Source organism: Panthera onca (assembly GCF_046562875.1).
Source record: "Panthera onca isolate mPanOnc1 chromosome E1 unlocalized genomic scaffold, mPanOnc1 haplotype 2 h2.Chr16_ul_9, whole genome shotgun sequence".
NCBI lineage: Eukaryota > Metazoa > Chordata > Mammalia > Carnivora > Felidae > Panthera > Panthera onca.
The window spans coordinates 190,863-213,752 of record NW_027675823.1 but is presented as its reverse complement, the minus strand read 5'-3'; the positions used below and the strand labels follow the sequence as shown (position 1 = coordinate 213,752).

The window sequence follows — 22,890 nt, the reverse complement described above, 5'->3', positions numbered from 1 at the left end:
GCTACTTCACATAAATATTACGTTGCATTATTCCTCATTGTGAAATTGACACAATGCCTCATCTCTTCCTTTGAACATCATTATTGTCCACTACAGGAAAAAAACTGCATGGTCTCTGACCTCAAAAAGTGTATCATCTAAGTAGGGAGAGGAAATAATGAAACCACATAAAAAAATATAAACACAAGGTTAAACCACATAGGAATTTAAAACAGCAATAGGAGTTTATAGAACTTCCCAAAAGCAAAAGGCTGCAGGCCACCTCAAGATGCAGAGTACTGACTGGACAATGGCCAATGATTTCTCTTCCCAGAGGTCATGGTAAGTTGACCCCACGCTAGTTCCTAGGCTCTTAGGCTGAGAAATCAGACTCTGATCTCATCAAGAGAGAACGCACTTCTTTCTGCATGGAGGCAATATCACCTTACCAATGTCACAGGATTGATCAAAATCAGAATGTCAGGCCATGACTTGACAATAAGGAAAACATCCATTCCACCCATTCCACAGATAGGGCATCTGTGTCCACATGATTGGGACTCCTGTCTCCTGTGGAGACAGGCCTCTGTGGCACACTGAAGTATAATCAGAAGGCTATTTGGTGAGAAGAGAAGTGGAAGAAAAGTAATTAGCTGAATCCAGTGTTTCATGGAAAGGACGGAGGTAGCTAGATCCATCCATCTGCCCCGCGGGCACAGCCCGGCTGGTGGGCCTGACTCTCATCTGCTGCCTGAGGTGCCATCTCTACTCTTAGGCAAGGCTAGGTGGGCACTGCCCATGTTGGTCTCTTCCTCACCATTTCTATGCTTTTACTACTGACCAACCCTCCAGAAGACAGACATGTTTCTCCTTAGCAGTTAATACATCCAGTCAGGTTTTACTCAAGTCTGATAGACCAGGAAGCCTTACATATCTCTGCTCTGATCCATGACCCTGATATTTCTCTCTTGAGGAGCTGCCTTTTAACAAACTGTTTAGCATATTTTTGTTATCAGGGGAGGGGAATGCGTCACTGCAGACCCTAAGAAATGGTGACCATCTCACAGAAGGACTAGGTCCAGGAGTATTACAGTATTCGGGGAAGGCTTTGTGAAGAAAGATGAACTCGAGTTGGCTTTTGAAGGCTCACGGGACTTCCACCAGCAGAGTGAAATAAAGGAATTTCAAGTGGGCAAAGTCACCAACAAAAGTAGGAATGGGCATGGTCTGACTAGGGGATGGTGAGGGGCTGCTTTGGCTGAAATGGAGGGTTGCCATGACAGATGGCAATATAGATATAGATATAGATATAGATATATATAGATAGATAGATATAGATATAGATATATAATAAGCATATGTATATTTGAATAAATATATTGAATATATATTCAATTCATACATGATTGAATAAAAGGTAAACAGGCAAGCTCCAGGAATAGGCAACTGTAATTATGACACGCTCTGAGTAGCCTGATGCAGGATTTTAGCTGCAGGGTTTTAACTGAACCTGTTTACACAATGCCTTGCGAAGTGGAGGAGAGAGCTGTAGGCACATCTAATTAATCAACAAGATGACACTTTTATCTCTAAGCCATGCCCTTTCTTCCAAGATGACTGATAGCTCCATGAAGGTGAAGACTATTTCTCTCTCATCATTTTAGCCAACGAGGAAAGAAATCAGTGGTAGTAGGAGGATGACTGGTGAGTGCATCGAATCGACATCATTTTTTTGAGTTGAAGAAATTTTACTATCATGTCAACTGTGGCCTTCTTAGACCTAATGTCTCAGAACAAGCTAATGGCTTGTTATCTTGGTTACAATCCACAGATGTCTCCCGGCAGTGGGGTTCCTTTTAAAATCCCTGGAATATACTTTGCAATAAAAGGACAAAGCATATCTCAGTCCTCCAGACTGAAGAGGGATATCACGTCGTGATAGGTGGGAAAGTGGCTTTGATTTTCAGTTTGTGGGTTCTGAATCTACTGTAAAGAAGGAATATAGTCTGGGAATCTGAATTAATTGTTGTCCTTACCTCAATGAGACAGAACACTATGATCAAAATCATCACTACTACAGTCACAGATATTGCCAAGATGAGTTTGTTGTTATAGCCATAGCCTGGAACTTCTTTTGTGAGCTAAAAAAAAGGGAAAGAACAATTTTTTTAGAAAACAGAGATAGGATGAAAGTTAACTATTCTTTAATGACTCTAAAACCCCATTCTTTCCGATGAATCGCTTATAGGTTCTTAAGGAATATACCAAATCTAATGTGATATGTAATCTTAATCATTAGCATTTTCTTCAAGACTTGATGTATCTTGTATGTTAGGTCCTCTTTTTGTCTCCTCTGGGAACAGCGGCACTGTTTCCTAAATGAGCAAAGTGGCAGATCACTGCCTTAGCCAAAATTATGTGGCCAAGACAAGACCCGGACTAGGAGCCCCCGGTCCTTGTGCTTGGGTCCATGTCCTAAACCACCTAAATGTCGAGACCCCACATTTGGGGATTTATCCTCACCTCCCTTGACTCCTGCTCTCTCTGTTCACTCTGGACTTCTGTGCTCTCATTGATATAATTCTCATTTTTCCATTGGTCCGTATCCCACTCTGCCTTGGACACCTTTACTTCTTGCTGCTCGCTGAGAAGCTTCATCAGGAGGCCTGTTCTGGAGATGAGCTTGGCACAGGCCAGCTGCACCTGGGTCTCAGAGCAGTCCATTTTCAAAGTCCGGATAACATGAGAAATGAGCCTTCTCACATCATTGCTGGGGATGAGGGACTGTAGCTGCTGGTTTAACTGAATTTCAAACAGATCACCTGAGGACGAGAGCTTTGACACAGTGAAGCCTGTGGCTTTTGGGGGCAAGCCAGTGCCCGCATTGTGGTATTCCCGTTGTGTATCATTGGTTTGTTTAACTGTCGGCATAGAGTTGTCTGCAGTAACAGTAGAATTAGCAGTGGAAAGATTCTTACGGTCTGTGAATTCAGGGAGGGTTTGTTCTGGCATAGTAGTGTTTCCTGTAGAAATATTTTCTTCAGAAACATGTTGAGCAGTAGTGTTCTCTACAGTAGTGTTTTCTCTGTAAGTTCCTGAAGGAGCAAATAATTCTGGAAAAGGATTTTTCTGAGGACTCAGTTCTCCCGGAGATGAAAAATCCTCTCGTGAAGGGGAATTTATGAGGCTCCTGACTGCAGAGGATGGAGGCCTCTTTGCAAGCAGCTGTCTATTACTGAGTGAACTTTCCTTTCTGGACTTTCGATTCAGTTTGGCCTTGGGTGTTCTGTGGACCACACGGGAGCGACTTTTATGAAAGCGGTGTGTCTTTCTGGGGAGTGAGGCTGGTCTGAAAGCCTTCATATTTCTAACTCTAGCATTTGCATCTTCTAAAACAAAAATGGTGTACGTTAAGTCTTTTGATTCTTTTTTCACGTCAGGTGGGGATTTTGGAGCGGGGGTGGCAGAAGGCCTGCCCAAAGAGTATTGCTTCAGGAAAGAAGAGACCGCTGCCTTGTGCTCATCTACGAACGAAGGCTCTGTATTGAAGGAGCTTCCCACTAATTTGCTGGGCCTGTGCGCCACGGGAAGCTCCCCTGGGGATGGTCTCCTGAGCCTTCTTTCCTTGGGAGCGGGGGTGGCAGAAGGCCTGTCCAAAAAGTATTGCTTCATGAGAGAAGAGACCGCTGCCTTGTGCTCATCTATGAACGAAGGCTCTGTATTGAAGGAGCTTCCCACTAATTTGCTGGGCCTGTGCGCCACGGGAAGCTCCCCTGGGGATGGTGTCCTGAGCCTTCTTTCCTTGGGAGCGGGGGTGGCAGAAGGCCTGTCCAAAAAGTATTGCTTCATGAGAGAAGAGACCGCTGCCTTGTGCTCATCTATGAACGAAGGCTCTGTATTGAAGGAGCTTCCCACTGATTTGCTGGGCCTGTGCGCCACGGGAAGCTCCCCTGGGGATGGTGTCCTGAGCCTTCTTTCCTTGGCCATGTTCTCCACAGATGGCTGGGCGCTCTGTTTCCTCTGGATGTTCTGACGTCTCAGTTCTTTTAAGTGCCTTTTCCGTATGCCCTTTGGGCCCTTGATGACCTTTTTCACTCTCAGGAACTTTTTCCCCACACTCTCAACCTCGTCTAGGCTCTTCTCCTGCGGTTGGGCAGTTTCCAATTTCTTTGGAAAGATTTGACGTTTAAACTTGGGACCTAAAAGGCTGGAATGTATAAGCATGGCCATTTTTTCTTTCTTTTTCACGTCATCAATTTTTTCCTGAATTTCTGCATCTACCAAATTTTCCAGAAAGTAGAGTTTTCTCAGTTTATTCTTGTAAGTTGAATTGTTGGATCCAGGTTTAAGAGAAGGGTCCCCTGTGTCGTTCATCGAGTGACCCACGGGCTTGTCTCCCTCTTGCACATTTGAAAACAGAAGTTTAATGAACGGTAACAGCGTCGATTCTACGTCTTCTAGATTGCCCTCCGAGAAATAAGGCAATATGTAATTCAGTGCACTAATGACATCACTTTCGTCATTGAAGTCTAGCTGCTCGTTCATAAAGGCTGACAAACTGACACGATCTATGTCTGAGGACGCCTTCTCTGGCTCAATAGTCAGCTCCGTGCTGGCGCTCTTCTTTCGAGCTGTCAATACCTTCATGAATGATCCTTCTGCCTTCCTTAGGTATACTTCCTGATCTGTCGAAGAAGAAGAAGAGATGAGTTTTGATAATGAAAGACTGACAGCACAGCTCTTTGTCAATGCACAGTCATACGTCCCAGTCAAGCAAATTAAGAATCAGCAAATACTCGAGCGCCATTTAGAGAGGAGACGAACTCAAACTTGGACCCACGATTGGCAACAACAAAAGGACAAAAAGATGTGTTTTGAAAAAGTAGCTATTTCCTCAGAACATTCCACAGTGTGAATAAGTATATTTAGAGTTATTCCATTGGTCCCTAAGGGCCGATTGCCCAGGCCTCAAGAAAAGCCAAGGCCGGAAGATACTCGGCTAAACTGTGTGCAGCTCTAGTGCGACTCCTGGCATTCACATACCCCACCCTGTCCTGCTTCGGGGGCAGAGGGAGCGCGAGTCTTCCTCCTTCTACGTCTTCAGTGGGCTTGAGTTCTTGCTACCATCACATATGCCCGGGACAACACCCGTCACCAGCAGGTCCTCATCTGGACACGCCCTCTCCGCCCACCCACCAATTCCTTCGCTTGGTCCCTGCTCCCATATATCGCACCTCCCGTAACATAAGCTCTAGACAGAAAAAACTAAACACAAGACCCGCTAAGTCCACCCTGGTTCTTTGCTTAAATTTGGGCAGAGATGTGGGGTATAGGTTAAGAGATTTTCCAGGTATGAGAGAGATGCCACTGTGGGGCGTTCAAAAAAAATCAACGGAATGATACTTGAGGTTTTAAAATGCAGAAGGGATAAAGAAACTTTGGTCAAATGCCTACTTTGCTTTCATTTCCTTTCATTTCCAGATTTCTAGCTTTACTGAGAGAACCATCCAGAGCTTCCAACTACATGAAGGTCAAGCGTACAGCTTGTGTCCACTGAACAGCACTGTGCAGCTGGGTTTTTCCAGAAGAATTAAAAGTATTTTTAGTGGTGCTGGTGAGAGTCGGAGGAGGAGGTGATAAAGGTCACGAGAGAGGAGGAGCAGTGGGCTGGCGGAGCGCCCAAAACGGGAGAGGAGACTCGAGTGCTAGGCTAAGGCACCTCTGATCTCATTTTTCCTCGCCTGTCAAAGGAGATAAAAAAAAAAAATGCCTATTCTGCCCACCTCTAAGGGAGACGGGAGTAAGATAATTGGTAAAACATTGTTTTGGAAAATAAGCAACACCACTTATAGAAGTAGCAAAGTGTAATTTATGCTGTGCCCTAGACCATTGACAGGGACCCATATTCAAGCTATCCAGGTGCAAAAGCACATTTTGGAAGTCACCAAGTTAGTGCCAATAAAACCTAAGAACAGAAAAATACCTAAAAGCACCCGTGTTTTGGATAGAAAAGCTTAAGATTCAGAACAAGAGTTGGACAGCCCAAGGATAGAAGAGCCCTCTCATCCGTTAGAACGGTTGGGTAGCAGCTTCTGGTTAGGGCACAGAAACACAGAGGCTCCAAATAAAACTTTTTCAGAAATCAGCATCACTTGTACTCTTACACACTTATAAAAACAACAAAATAAACAAAAAGGTATCTCCACCTGTCCTATAAGACAAAGGGCACCTGAGACCTAACGCACGTAAAATCAGCTTATAAGCTGTGATGCACTATGTGAACAGGTTTTCATTTGGGGGTGGGTAGTTGACTTAATAATGTAACTGAGAATCTGACTTTTAACAAAGGAATAGTTCTTAGAAATTTAGGGATCTGAACTCTGAATGAGTAAAAATAATGCAATGACATCATTAGTTTAAAAATTTACCATTGTTAGGGTGCCTGGGTGGCCCAGTCAGTTAAGCATCCCTTTGGCTCAGGTCATGATATCACAGTTCAGCCCCGCATGGGGCTTGCTGCTGTCAGTGTAGAGCTTGCTTCGGATTCTCTGTCCCCCTCACTCACTCTCTGCCCCTTCCCAGCTCACGCACGTGAATGCTCTCTCTCTCAAAAATGAATAAACATTAAAAAAAATTATCATTGTTGATTAAAAATAAAAGTTAAACCACAAATAAAATAAAAATTTACAAATTTATCATCAGGCAATTAGGACTTACCACAACGTGTGCCATTTGTCAGACATGCACTGTCACAACGTAGCTTGACTGTCTTACAGACAACCTCAATAGTATTTTTAAATTGGCAGAGACAGCAGGCCATACGGCTAGGTAAAATCCTATAAATGGAAACACAGACAATTAAATTAGTGGTAAAGGAGTTACTTGAGTAGGTAGAAGAGGCGGGCCAAAGTCATCACAGGGCTTTGCAAAAAGGAATTCTTGAGGCACATGGCCTGGATGGTTGGGTAGGGACCAGTTGGCCAACTGCTGCTCTTGAATATTATAAATACACAGATAGAAGGACAGAGGTGCCCAACGGAAAGGTAAGGATGACATGGGGTATGGTACCCTTAGAATGAGATAGAGATTAGAACTGGGTGACACTGATCAGTAGTTTAATACACAGGTAACTCCTTCCAAGCCAAAAGTCTCACTTCGGGTTGAGAGCACACAGAAAGAGGGTAGACTTCTAAGAGTTTGAATAAATCTGAAATATGGCCCATACTGAGGATAAAAAGCAATCAACTTTGGCTCAGGTCATAATCTCGTGGTTCATGGGTTTGAGCCCCACATCAGGCTCTGTGCTGAGAGCTCGGAGCCTGGAACCTGCTTCAGATTTAACTTCCTCTCTCTCTACCCCTTCCCTGATCACTCTCTGTGTCTTAAAAATAAATAAATGTTAATTTTTTTTTTTAAAAAGCAATCAATCAAAAACTAATCCATAATCTACACAAATGCTACAATTAGCAGACAAGGACATTTAAAAAAGTTATTATAACAGTATTTCATATATGGAAAAAACCCCATGCCTCTCCTTAACTCAATGAATTGTGCAACAACTTCAAGTGGCCTAATATATGTATACTTAGAGTCCACGAAGGAGAGGAGATATAAAAAAAATTTGAAAAACTAATAGCCCCCACATTTCCAAATAAGTAAACCCTATAACCTCACAAATCCAGCAAGGTCAATGAAATCTGAGCACAACATGGATTAAACTACATGTTTAGTTTAATCCATTAAACACGGATAAAACTACACCACGGCACATGATAATCAAACTGGTCAAAGCCAGTGATAAAGAGCAAATCTTAAAAGCAGCCAAAGGAACAAAACCACACATGACACACAGAGCAACAAAGATATAACAATGACAACATATTTCTTGTTGGAAATAATGTAAGCCAGAACTCGGTGGGGCAACATCTTTCAGGCAGTGAAAAGGAGAGGGGGACCAAATAGCCATCAAGCTAGAATTCTATACCCAAATCTTTCAAAAATAAAAGCAAGATAGACTATCTGAGACATACAAGAGCTGGAAGAATTCATCATTAGCAGGCTTACACTGTAGAAATGCCAAAGGAAGTATTTTTTTAAATGTTTATTTGAGAGACAGAGAGAGAGGGCACGTGCAGTATGCGTGTACAAGGGGGAAAGAGCACTGAGGAGACAGAGAATCCCAAGCAAAGCCCAACGCGGGACTTGAGCTCACAAACTGTGAGATTATGACCTGAGCCAAAATCAAGAGTTGGATGCTTAACTGACTGAGCCACCCAGGTGCCCCTAAAGAAAATATTTTTAAGCAGAAGGAAAAGGATAGCAGACGGAAATGTGGATCCACACAAAGGAATGAAGAACATTAGAACTGGTAACTATATAGGTTATGATTTCACTTCACTATATGTATGTATATCATTTCACTATATGATTTCACTTATATGTAGAATCTCAGAAAAAAACAAACAAACAAGGGGTGCCTGGATGGGCTAAGTCAATGAAGCATCCTACTCTTGATTTCGGCTCAGGATCTCAGGGTCGTGAGATCGAGCCCTGTGTCAGGCTCCACGCTCAGCATGGATTAGCTTAAGATTCTCTTAAGATATTCTCTCTCTCCCTCTCTCTCTCTCTCTCTCTCTCCTCTGCCCCTTTTCCCAACTTGTACACTCTGTCTCTAAGATTTAAAAAAAAAAACAAACACCAAAAACCATAAGATACCTAGGAATAAACCTAATCAAAGAGGTAAAAGATCTGTATGCTGAAAACAATAGAACGCTTATGAAAATAAATTGAAGAAGACGAAAGAAATGGAAAAACATCCCATGCTCAAGGATTGGAAGAACAAATATTGTTAAAATGTCTATACTACTCAAAGCAAACTACACATTCAATTCAATCCCTATCAAACACCAGTATTTTTCACAGAGCGAGAACAAACAATTCTAAAAGTTGTATGGAACAAGAAAAGACCCCGAATTATAATGTTGGGAAAAAACAAACAAACAAAGCTGGAGGCATCATGATTCTGGACTTCAAACTGTATTACAAAGCTGGAATCATCAAGACAGTGTGGTACTGCACAAAAACAGACACATAGATCAATAGAATAGAATAGAGAACCGAGAAATGGAGCCACAAATATATGGTCAACTAATCTTCGATAAAGCAGAATATCCAATGGAAAAAAGATAGTCTTCGCAATAAATGGTGTTGGGAAAACTGGACCGTAACATGCAGAAGAATGAAACTAAACCACTTTTTTACACCATACACAAAAATAAATTCAAAATGGATGAAAGACCTAAATGTGAGACAGGAAACCATCAAAATCCTAGAGGAGAACACAGGCAGAAACCTCTTTGATCTCAGCTAAAGCAACTTCTTACTAGAGACACGTCTCCAGAGGCAAGGGAAACAAAAGTACAAATGAACTACTGAGGAGTGCCTGGGTGGCTTAGCGGGTTGAATGCCTGACTCTTGGTGTTGGCTCAGGTCGTGATCTCAGGGTCGTGGATTGAACCCCGCATCAGGATTCTCTCTCCACTTGAGATTCTCTCTCTCCCTCTCTCTCTGCTCCCCCCCATGCATACATGTATGTGTGTGTCCATGTTCTTAATTAATTAATTAATTAATAGGGGCACCTGGGTGGCTCAGTTGGTTAAGTATCTGACTTGGCTCAGATCATGATCTTACAGTTCGTGAGTCTGAGCCCCGTGTCAGGCTCTGTGCTGACAGCTTGGAGCCTGGAGCCTGTTTCAGATGCTGTGTCTCCCTCTCTCTCTCTGCCCCTCCCCTGCTTGCACTCTGTCTCTCTCTCTCAAAAATAAACGTAAACAAACAAACAAACAAACAAACATTTTTTTAAATGAATTATTGGGACCTCATCAAGATAAAAACCTTCTGGGGCACCTGGGTGTCTCAGTCGGTTAAGCTTCTGACTTCAGCTCAGGTCATAATCTCACGGTTTGTGAGTTCGAGTTCTGCATCGACTCTCTGTTGACAGTGCGGAGCCTGCTCAGATCCTCTGTCTCCCTCACTCTCTGCCCCTACCCCACTCTTGTGCTCTCTCTCTCAAAAACAAACATCCATGAAAAAAAGATAAAAAGCTGTACAGCAAAGGAAACAATCAACAAAATTAAAAGGCAACTGATGAAATGGGAGAACATATTTGCAAATGACATAATCTGATAAAGGGCTAGTATCCAAAATATATAAAGGACTCAACACCCAAAAAATCAAATACATAATCCAGTTAAGAAAAGGGCAGAAGACATGAATAGACAGTTTTTCAAAGAAGACATCCGGAAGGCTAACAGACACATGAAAAGATGCTCAATATCACTCATCATCAAGGAAATACAAATCAAAATCACAATGAGATACCACCTCACATGTGTCAGAATGGCTAAAATTAATAACTCAGGAAACAACAGATGTGGAGAAAGGGGAACCCTTCTGCACTGCTGGTGGGAATGCAAACTGCTGTAGCCACTCTGGAAAACAGTATGGAGGTTTTTAAAAAGAAGAATAGAACTACCCTACAACCCAGCAATTGTACTACTAGGCATTTAACCAAAGGGTACAAAAATGCTGATTTGAAGGGGCATGTGCACCCAATGTTTATAGCAGCACTATCAACAATAGCCAAAGTATGGAAAGAGCCCAAATGTCCATTGATGGATGAATGGATGAAAGATGCGGTGTATATATATACAATGGAGTATTACTTGGCAATCAAAAAGAATGAAATCTTGCCGTTTGCAACTACATGGATGGAACTGGAGGGTATTACGCTAAGTGAAATTAGTCAGTGAAAGACAAAAATCCTATCACTTCACTCATATGAGGACTTTAAGAGACAAAACAGATGAACATAGGGAAGGGAAACAAAAATAATATAAGAACAGGGAGGGGGACAAAACAGAAGAGACTCATAAATATGGAAAACAAACTGAGGGTTACTGGAGGGGTTGTGGGAGGGGGGATGGGCTAAATGGGTAAGGGGCACTAAGGACTCTACTCCTGAAATCATTGTTGCACTATATGCTAACTAATTTGGATGCAAATTTTAAAAAATAAAAAATAAAACAAGGTAAAAAATAAACAAAAAATAAACAAAAAACCAAATGAATGAATAAACAACAACAAAAAAGAGAAAACACTTGTAAATACGGAGAACAAACTGGGGATATGGACAAAATGAGTGAAAAGGGTTAAGAGGTACCAACTTGCAGTTATAAAATAAATAAGTCACCAGATGAAAAGTACAGCATAGGGAATATAGTCAATAATACTGTAATATACTTATTGTGGTGAGCATTTCATAATGTATATAATTGATCACTGTGTTGTGAGCATTTCATAATGTATATAAAAGATCACTGTGTTGTACACCTGAAACTAATTTAATATTACATGATCTATATATACTTCAATAAAAGAGATAATTGAGGGGCACCCAGGTGGCTCAGTCAGTTAAGCATCTGACTTCAGCTCAGGTCATGATCTCATAGTCTGTGATTTCAGGCCCCACATCAGGCTCTGTGTCTACAGCTCAGAGCCTGGAGCCTGCTTCAGATTCTGTGTCTCCCTCTCTCTCTGCCCCTCCCCCACTTGCACTCTGTCTCTCTCAAAAATACAAAAATAAAAAAAGATAACTGACTATTTAAACAAAAAAAATAATATGGTGTGCTAAAAGTAAAATGTATGAAAACAATAGCACAAAGGTCAGGAGGGGAACAATGGAAGTACACTATTTATTGTAAGGTTCTTATACTATTCATGAAATCATATAATATCATTTGAAGATAGACTGTGATAAGTTAAACATGAACACTACAAACCATTAAACAGCTACTAAAATAACAAAACCTGAGTTGTAACTATTTATCCCCCCACCAAAAAATAATAAAACGTACTAAATCAACCCAAGAGCAGGAAGAAGAAGAAAAAGAAAAAGAAAAGAAACAAAGAACAGATGGGATACATAGAAAAGAGTAGACAGTAGCTTTAAATGTAAGCATATAAATAATTACATTAAATATAAATGGTATAATCACCTAATTAAAAGATAGAGTTGTCATACTGGATAAAAAAGCAAAAGCCAACTATATGCTGTCTATAAGATTCATCTTCAATACAAAGATATAAGTAGGTTAAAAATATGGAAGAAATTATGCTTTGCTAACACTAATCAAACGAAACCTTGAGTGGCTATATTTACTATAGGACAAAGTCAATTTCAAAGCAAAGATATTACCAGGGATAAATGAGGTTATTCCATTGTGATAGAAATGTCAACTATTAGAAAAGACATAACTTAAGAATTTATGTATCTGATAATAGAACTTCCAAATATATTAAGGAGAATAGGAAAGAGAGACACATAAGCACTCACTTATAGTTGGAGATTTCAATATCCCTCTCTCAATAATTGACAGAAAAAATATATAGAAAATGAGAAATGATACATCAGACTTGAAAAATACTACCAACCTACTTGACCTAGTTGACATTTATAGAATACTCCACACCAAATCAGCAGACTACATATTTTCTTTCAAGTGGACACATAATATTTATCAAAATAGGCCATATTCTCATCTATTACCAGAATTCATTGGCTATAAAACAAGCCTCAATAAATTTAAAAGGATTTCAGTCATCCAACATATTGTTCTGTGACCACAATGGAATTAAATAACAAATTAACAGATCTGTAAAATCTCCAAATATTTAGAAACTAACCAACACACTCCTAAGTAACCCTATTGGTCAAATAAGTCAAAATGGATATTAGAAACTATTTTGTACCAACTGAAACTGAAAACACAACATGTCAACATGTGGGATGTTGCTCATATAGTATTCATCTTCCCCAGTGTCCACTTTTAAGAAACTAGAAAAAGAAAAGGAAATTCATCACTGAGTAAGGAGAGAAAATGGAATGATAAAGATCAAAGCAGAAATTTTTGAAAAGGAAAACAAAAATAGAGAAGTCAGTGTAATGAAAAGGCACTTTTTAGAGAAGATAAGTAAAACTGATAAACTTCTGGCCAGATTTATCAAGAAAAGACAAGAGAAGACACAAATTATCAATATAAAAAATGAGAGGAATGACATCACTACAATTCTACAGATACTAAAAGGATAATAAGGGATTATTATAAAATACTTTATGTCAATAACTTCAAGATGAAATAGATTCCCTGAAAGACATGAACTACTCAAAAAAATAAAGTATGTAATTTAAGTAGCACTATTACAAAAATAAAATCTGTAGTTTAACACTTTCTCACAAAGAAAGCTTCAAGCCCACATGGCTTCACTGGTGAATTCTAGCAAACATTTAAGGAAAAAATAATGCCAATTCTGCACAAACTGTACTAGAGAATTGAAGAGAGGGGAATACTTCCCAACTCAATTTTAAGGCCAACATTCACCTTATGAAAAATAGATAAAGACATTAGAAGAAAGGATAGATAGAAGATCTCATATACTGCTGGCTGGAATGCAAAATGGTACATCCACTTTAGAAAACAGGTAAGCAGTTTCTTAAAAAGTTAAATATACACTCAGCATATGATGTAGCAATCCTGCCATTAGGTATTTTACCACCTGCCCCCCTCCCCCAATGAAAACATATGCTCACACGAAGACCTGCATGTAAGTGTTTTAAGCAACTTTATTCATAAAGGCCAAAAAGCTAGAAACAACTCAAATGCCCATTAACTGATGAATGCATAAACAAACTGGTATATCCTCATAACTGCAATACTACTCGGCAATAAAAAGGAAATGAACTACTGACATGTGCAAAAACATGGATGAGTCTCTGGGGTGCCTGGGTGGCTCAGTCAGATAAGTGACCGACTTTGGCTCAGGCCATGATCTCATGTTCCGCAGGTTCATGCCCTGTATTGGGCTCTGTGCTGACAGAGCCTGGAGCCTGCTTCGGGTTCTGTGTCTCTCTCTCTCTCTCTGCCCCTCTCCTGCTTATGCTCTCTGTTTCTCAAAAATAAATAAACGTTAAAAAAGTTAAAAAAAAAAACAAACATGGATGAATCTCAAAAGGATTATGCTGAAAGGAACCAATCACAGAAGACTGCATACTGTATGATTTCATTTATTTATTTTTTTTAATGTTCATTTATTTTTGAGAGAGAGAGAGAGATGGAGTGCAAATGGGGAAGGGGTAGAGAGACAGGGAGACACAGAATCCGAAGCAGGCTCCAGGCTCTGAGCTGTCAGGACAGAGTCCGATGCAGGGCTTGAACTCACAGACCGCGAGATCATGACCTGAGCTGAAGTCGGACGCTTAACTGCCTGAGCCACCCAGGTGCCCCTTGTATGATTTCATTTATAAGACACTGTAGAAAAGGCAAAACTATAGGGACAAAAATTAGGTTGGTGGTTGCCAGGGCTGGTGGTGAGAAAAGGGGATTGGCTGCAAAGGCACATAGGGGCCTTTTGGGGTGACAGAAACATTCTACGTCTCAAATGTGGTGGTGGTTACATAACTACACGTTTGTCAAAACTCATCAAACTGTATGCTTAAAAAGAGTAAATTTTATACCTCAATAAATCTGACTTAAGAAAACAATAAAACAAATCTAAGTAAACAACTAAGTGAAAATACACATAAGAAAAATCAACTTACAGTGTTTCCAATTCAACGGTCATCATGAGGATGCTCTCAACTGTTGTAAGTGACACCTGTGTTGATCCCATGTCTCTGAAGGAGAAAGCCCAAACATGCGTGATTTGAACCCAAGGATAAAAATTCTGTACCTAAAAAGATACTTAGCAACATGTGATTACTTCAATTCTGGCTTCTTTGTCAAGTCAGCTCAAGAGTTTTCTTGCTATGGACAATAATTTCAGAAAGCTCCCAATGAAGACATTTTATGTGCATCATCAAATTAATCACCTTGGTGCTCAACAGTACAATCCTTTTTACTCTTATCCTCATTTTCATTCTCAATTGCATCCACCTCTCTTGATTAGTCTTTTTTTCTTTTAATATACACCTTACTCCACTTTCCACTTTGAGATAAATGGTATTTCTACCTACATCTACAAGTCCCATGTCTGTTATGTGTTCTTCAATACTACTCCTTCCTCTGCAGGCTATCTTGCCCATATACGTTTTTTCTTTGCTAATAATGCTTATTTCAATAACCCAGTTAAAATTTAAATTACGACTTTTTAACCAAAACGCAAAATACTTAATCTTTTGATGACAACAAAAAAGATCAGAAATCATCTCATGAGCCATGAGATTGTTGCAATACTTACAAATATTTTAATGCTGGCAACTTAAAAAGATAGGAATCTTCAACAGTTGACAGAGGGTTACGACTGATAATTCTGAAAAATGCAATGGAATTAAAATTATCTGCATTTCCAGTAATGACTACCATGAAAGTTTATGTTCATTTTGGGGGTATGGAACTGGAAGGTGAAAACTAATCATTTTCTGCCTTTGCCTATAAATCACCCTTAGATTCTGTAAAGCACTCTTCCTTTGGGAACTACCCAGCTCTCTGGACGATAAAGTGGAGAACAGAAAGAGGAAAAAAAAAAAATTTTTTTTTTTACGTGGACAGCAAAGCAAAGATATGCCAAAGAACTTTTTGGGCTGAAAATCCTAGAAGTGACTATGCTGGTAGGAAGCCCAGGCTCTGTAGGAAATACTGTTTCTAGTGTCCTCTGTAATTCTAGGTGCTTTTCCTTTATCTCTAGAAATGTAAAAAATTCCACAGTTTAAAACACCCGGTTAAAGACAAAAATAGGACCAATTCCTCAGTTTGGGGGCCAAAGACAAAGGGATTAATCTAAGAGGAAATGGTGAAAGCTATACCCCCACCATGTGTATTCTCCTATGACAGCCTTTGTTAGGTGGCATATGATCCCGTTTCCTTATCCATCTCCTGGACTGCCAGCTCCTTGAGGGCAGGGACCATACTCTATTGTCATTTTTGTCCCTGTGCCTGACAGAGTGCTTGTTATTTACTAGTTACTTAGTGAAGGCTTGTTGAATAAATAACTTTTTGTCACTGCTTGACACAAGTTTTTATTCCAAAATGCCGAGTAGATTTTCTTCTCAGTTCTTTACAGCAAAAATAAAGTGAAGGAAACAGGAAGAAAGAAAAGAAAATCTGCCTTTAGGTTGACTCTGCTCAAGAATCATCACTGTACTTTTGCAAAATTATAAGGATAATCATCACAACCAATACTATTGAGCCATAGGGCATCTGTGATCAGCATTTCACATTTAAACCTCACAATAACCTTATGTGATAGATACATCATTACCCCATTTTACAAGTGAGGAAACTGAAGTACAGAGAGGTTGTATAATTTGTCCCAGTTTGTCAAGCCAGTCAAGAAGCAGAGCTGGAATCTGAACTCAGTTCTGACTCCAAAGCCTGTATTTAACTTGTATGAAAAAAAAAGGGGGTTTAAAATAGCCGTTACCTTAAACTTAACTTTGAGAGCATTAAATATAGAAACACTTTGCTGAACTTCATCTCTCCATCTGGGAGAGCTTCTCTAAGAATTACATTTTCTATTTTTATTCCTTTCCTCTAATCATCTCTCATGATTAAGTATTTAATTAGCCTGTGATCATTGAGACTTTAGAGATTTCATTTTTTATTTTTGTATTCTATTTTTTGAGAGAGAGAGTACAAGAGTGTGAGTGAAGGAGAGGCAGAGGAAGAGAGAGAGAGAGAATCCCAAGCAGGCTCCATGCCCAGTGCAGAGCCTGACATGGGGCTTGATCCCATGACCGCAAGATCATGACCTGAGCCGAAATCAAGAGTCAGGCAGTTAACTGAGCCACCCAGGTGCCCTGAGACTTTAGACATTTTAAAGCCCTGTTACAGGTGAATCAGTGAAAATGAGAAAGGAAGGACGTCTGAAAATTCATCCTTCCGTAAAAGCAACAACAACAACAAAAAACTAGCAAAAATGGTCAAAATCAACTTTCTCAGAACTTTGGAAATTTTAACCAATGGGCTTGCAGCAACCCGGAGAGCATTTATTAAAGAAAAAATTACTAATTTCTATGAGAACAGTGAGCTCTGTTGTTTTAACTTGTCCTCAACCTCTGCTCTCCATCGTGATGGTAGCCTTAAAAATTGCCCACATCCCAGGGGAACAGAATGGAGCTCAAGTTCCTTAAAGCCTCATTCCCAAGGAACAAACTGTCATTGTTTTACCTGTCTAGTGGGGTCCCTAAAAAACTTCACTTGAAAGCCTTGCCCTTGACCTCACTGAGAACTGCACAGTGCTAAAATAGCCTCTTCCCAAGGGGCATTTTTTGAAAACAATTATAGATAAATGTTTTAATCTGGCAGCTATGTGAGGCAATTGATAACAAGACAAAAAATAGCCTAAACAAAAAGCCTAAAAGGAAAAAGCTGAGAAATGAGATGTCCATAGGGACTTTGAAATGCTCCAACATCTTCCTGGGTAACTAGAAGACCACAAGACATATTCCTGGGAATGTAGAAAAAAAACCTTAGCACTAATAAATGAGTTCAGCAAGGTTACAGGACACAAGATCAATATGTAAAAATTAGCTTTATTTCTATACATCAGCAATGACTATTCCAAAAATAAAATTAGAAAAACAATTCCATGTATAACAGTACTCAAAAGAACAAAATACTTAGGAAAACATTTAACCAAAGAAGTGCAAGAATCACACTAAAAACCACAAAACGTTGTTGAAAGAAATTAAAGAAGATTGAAATAAGTGTAAAGATATGCCATGTTCACGGATCAGAAGAAAATATTGTTAAAATGGCACTATACCCCAAATTGAACTGTGGTTTCAGTATAATCCCTATCCAAACCCCAACTGACTTCTTTCCAAAAATTGGCAAGCTAATTCTAAAATCTGTATGTCAATTCAAGGGACCGAGAATAGCCAAAATGATCTTTTTAAAAAAAAAAAAAAGTTTATCTATTCATTTTGAGAGACAGCGAGCATACACACCCGTGCAGAAGAGCAAACATGAGCGAGTGTGAGTGGGGAAAAGTGTGAGCAGGGGAGGGGCAGAGGGAGAAGGAGAGGGAGCATCCCAAGCAGGCTCCATGCTGTCAGTGCAGATTGCAACACGGGGTTCCATCTCACAAACCATGAGGTCATGACCTGAGCTGAAATCAAGAGCCGGCCACTTAACCAACTGAGCTACCCGGGTGCTCCAAAACGATTTTGACACAGAACAACAAAATGGGAAGACTCACACGCCCTGGTTTCAAAACCTACTTCAAAACTACAGTAATCACGGTGTGGTACTGGCAAAAGAACAGACATGTAAGTTGATGGAACAGAACTGACAGTCCAGGAACAAATCCTCACATTTATGGCCCACTGATTTTCAACAAGGGTGCCAACACCATTCAACGTGGGAAGACTAGTCTTTTCAAATGATGCTGGGACAACCGTATATCCCCATACAAAATAATGTAGTTGGATTCCTACACTTCACACCATATATAAATATTAACTCAAAATGAGTCAAAGACCTAGAAGGAAGAGCTCAAGCTATAAAACTCTCAGGAGAGAAATCTTTATGACCTTGGATTTAGGCGACGGTTTCTTAGACATGACACAAAAAGCACAACAAACCAAAGGAAAAATAGATAAACTGGACTTTATTTAAAAATAAAAAAACAACCCAAAACTATCATATGTCTGATACAAGTCTAGTATCCAGAACATCCAGAATATATAAAGAACTCTTAAAACTCAGTGAAAAGACAAATAATCAAATGTTTAAATGGGTAAAGGATTTGAAGAGACATTTCGCCAAAGAAAATACATGAATGGCCAATAAGCACATGAAAAGATGCTCAATGTCTTAGGTCATTAGGGAAATATAAATCAAAGCTACAATGAGATAGTACTCTACACTCACTAAGATGGCTATGATCGAACAGAGAGACAATGATAAGTGGTAGCAAGATTTGGGGAAACCAGAATCTTCATACATTGGTGGGAATGTAAAATGGTGTAGTCACTGTGGAAAACAGTTCGGCAGTTCCTCAAAAGGGTTAAATATAGAGTTACTACATGACCCAGCAATTCCACTCTTAGGTATGTACCCAAGAGAATTAAAAACATATGACCACACAAAAACTTGTACATGAATACTCATAGCAGCATTATTCACAATAGCCAAAAAGTCAAAATAATCCAAATGTCCAATAACTCACGAATGGATGAACAAAATGTGACTGGAGCACCTGGGTGGCTCAGTCGGTTAAGCATCTGACTTTGGCTCAGGTCGTCATCTCACAGTTCATGAGTTCGAGCTCTACATCAGGCTCTGTGGTTTTGGATCCTCTGTCCCCCTCTCTCTCTGCCGCTTCCCCGCTTGTGTGTGCGCTCTCTTTCAAAAATAAATAAACATTAAAAAAAGGAATGAAGTACTGAAACATGCTACAACCGGATAAATCTTGAAGCCAACAAGCCATGTGAAAGAAACTAGACACACATTTCTATGAAATGTCCAGAATAGGCAAATCCATAGGGGCAGAAGGTAAATTAGTTGTTGCCAGGGGCCTGGGAGGAGGGGGGAATGGGGAGTAAAGGCTGATGGGTATGGTATTTCTTTCGAGGGGGGCAATGACAATGTTCTGGAATTAGCAGTGATTATTGTCTATCAAAGTATACCATTGGACTATATACTTTATAATGTTGCATATTCTATTATGCGGACTATATCTCAATTTGAAGAAAAAAAAAAAAAGAACCATGTTGTGATAAATAGAGAACCAGTTGCCAGAAGATCAAACATGTTAGTAGGTGGAGAAAAGGGGAGCGAAGATTCAAACTCTTCCACAACGGAGGTCAGAGGGAGTTAGCGGTGCGGCTGGGAGCCATGCATTTTTGTTCTTGCCTTGGAAACTCCCCTATTCTTCCTATTCCAGCCCCTTCTTCTACGTTTTTTCAGGCCCATTAACATGTCGGGTTTGTGTAACACTAGTTAATATCCAGTCAGACGATGTTATGAAGAGAAAGAACGTGAGTGTCACATGTCTGGTTAAACACAGTTCCTCAACCTTGAGGCTCCGAATGTCCTTTGGCTTTGAAAAAATAAAAATGGCATTAATACCTACAAGCTTACTGGCGGGCTCTGTGCAAGTAACCTCTTCCACGTGTGTGTCTTCCCCTGCCCACTTCTCCCCCCCCCCCGCCCCGCCCCCCTGGCTCCCTATTAAGAAAGACTATGAAGAATTATGCAGCCAAAACAATTTAGTAGTTTGTTATCCTTCCCCCAACTATCTCAGTGCTCTACCCCCACTGTCCCCCCCTCTTTCCTGGTAGCTCACCCATGGCCTTATACCCATCGGCTCGGTGCTTCCTCTTACCCAGGCAGCCCTCCTGCTGAGATGAATGCCCTGTGTTTATCTGTAGTGAAAACAAAATACAGGCCACTCCAAGTTATCCTATCTCCTCCTGTCTTTAGTGCCGCCTTCTCTTCATGGAGCTATTGTGCCCGAGCCAAGGGGAGAATGAGAACTGACCCGACAGGTTACATCTGCTGGACCGACAGCAATTGTCTTTCCACAGACTGCGATACGAACGAACGGTGGACGCTGCACTAGACATCATCTCCATTTCCGTTCAATTCCCTCATTTTACAGATAAAACGTGTGCTGACTCAGTCTATTGGCTTTTGGATATTCGTGGGCTTATCTTTATGGGAGTAAAACATAACAACAGTTATCCTCAAAGACTGTCTCATAATCAAAGTTGAAGAAATACTGTTCTAGATATTTTTTTGTTTTTTAAAAAACTCTATCTTATTTGAAGAGGAAAACTCAAGTATTTTTGCAAAAGCTTTCCGTTGCAGAGCAACGGGACAGACTAAAGGTAGCTCACAAAATAAGGGAACATTTCTTACGTGTTATTTTTTTTTTCTCCAAATTCTTCTACAGAGGTCCAGACAGATGGGCTACGTTTCCTTTCTATTAACTGAGGAGACAGAGAAGACTTGAGGACTGAAGCTTGTCACCACTGTCCTGAATGTACTGAAATCCTAACAGCTTTAGCTGAAAAAATGTCCAAAGCAGGCAGTGAAAATACATTTCAAATAGGACAGACTCCAAACTCTCTATGCTGGAATCCCAAGGCATGGAGGGAAAACTGGCTCCTTGGAGGAAAGCAGTTGAAGAAATAAGTAGAGTGATCTAGACCCTATTCCAGTATGTTTGAAGTACTTGGGGATAGAATAACCCCTTTCCTTTATTCATCTACATAGGTTCATGAGCCATGAGAACATGACTCCCCATGCGAAGCTCCTCAATACAAGACATCTAACGGCATCACGTAGATCCTCTCTCAGGGGTTGGGCGGGGGGAGGGGCGAAGCCTAAAGAATCTGAAATGGTGAGCCCATGTTTTAATTCAAGTTCTGAGAACAGCCTTGAAGAGGAGTTTCTGGCAGTGAGGAACAGCCCAAGAAGCAAGGGCCCCGGAATCAGGCAGACCTAGGTCTGAATTCTGGCTGTCACTTCCTGGTGAAGGGACTTAAGTAACGAACGTCTCCGAGTCTTTTTAGCAGCATTTACCTCATAAGGCAATTTGAGGATTAAAGGAAAGAGCATGTGCAAAGCACCTAGCATAAGGCTGGGCACAGAGTGGGTGCCTAGCAGTGACGATGTGATATTTGCACCAGGCGGTGAGCAGGAAGCCTGGGGATGCCCATAGGTGGCATGGCCAGGAGCTCCCGAAGCATAGGGAAAAGGAGCTCCCTGCTCGAAAGGTCCTATTCCAGTGAGAAGCTGACTCCAAGGGACGACGCCCAAAAGGCCGGTTGTCATTCAGGTCCTACCTAGTGCCAGGGAATGCGGAATTGTATTACTCGCGAAGCTTCTTAAGTGGTTCTGTCACTTATTGACAGTGTGAACCTAGGCAAGTCACCCGATGTCTCTGAGTTTCAACTTCCTCATCCCCGAAATGAGGATGATACTACCTGTATCACAAGAGTTGCTGGAAAAACGAAAATGAAGTGGCGTGTGAGGGGCCACATCCGGAGCATTTCCCACGTGCCAAGCTCTATTCTAAGAGTTTAAGACACACTGTCTTACTTGCAGCACAAGCGAAAGGTCTCAGCGTAGTGCCGGAGCGCAGTAAATACCTAACAGAGGTAGGTATTAAAGAAATGATATGGGGCAGAGGAGCAACTACCATGCTTCCCAGAGAAAGAAGATGCCTTGGCATATACGTGGGAAGAATCAGATGCAGCTGGGAGAAGAAAAGTAACAGTTGGGTATGACTATCGCAAAGCTTCTGAACTACCACACACGGAAAACAATAAAAGTTACCCTAAATCACCCCAAAAGGACAGCCCTGAGTTGTCATCTTCATCCTTAACGTTGATGCCTTTCTGAATCTGAGAAGAAGCTGTCAGGATTTCCAGTACATACCAAAAAGCGATGACAATATCCTGAAGTGTGTCAACTTGTGTGGGCACGCAGCCGTCTAAAAGGAAGCAGATGGCGGTTGACTGGGGGAGCGTTAGGGCGTCTCTGTGACTGCGGCTCGACTTTGCCTTCAGAGGGTGGCCACACCTACCTCAACGATATTCTCAACAATAATTCAAAAGGGGTAAGGCTTAGATTTTCCTTATTCTCCCTTAGAGCTTATGTTCTTGGCACAATACTGATGCACCACAGACGAGCCAGCATGTGAATGTGCTCTATCCCGATAAGGTACAGCCTTTCTACATCGTAGAGTCCTTCGGCTTCTAAACTCATGGAGCTCGTACTGTTAGAAGCAATGAAGTGAATTTTTTAAAATAAGCCATCGGTCTGCACCTGTGTAGGTGAATGAAGGAGAAGCACTTTAAAGTCAGGAAAAAAAAAGTATACTTAACATTTAGGATTATCAACC

General features: G+C 40.7%; 1 protein-coding gene across 1 annotated transcript in view; it reads right to left on the bottom strand.

Moving 5' to 3' along the window:
- The window catches only part of LOC144615268 (uncharacterized), a 50,366-nt gene that overhangs the window by 5,557 nt on the left and 21,919 nt on the right, over positions 1 to 22,890 (bottom strand). The window contains exons 6-10 of the mRNA XM_081794904.1: positions 15,274 to 15,345; positions 14,636 to 14,710; positions 6,697 to 6,815; positions 2,503 to 4,664; positions 2,016 to 2,120 (exon numbers count right to left, since the gene is read on the bottom strand). Coding sequence (XP_081651030.1) covers positions 2,016 to 2,120; positions 2,503 to 4,664; positions 6,697 to 6,815; positions 14,636 to 14,710; positions 15,274 to 15,345 — 2,533 coding nt within the window. The remainder of the gene's footprint in view (positions 1 to 2,015; positions 2,121 to 2,502; positions 4,665 to 6,696; positions 6,816 to 14,635; positions 14,711 to 15,273; positions 15,346 to 22,890) is intronic.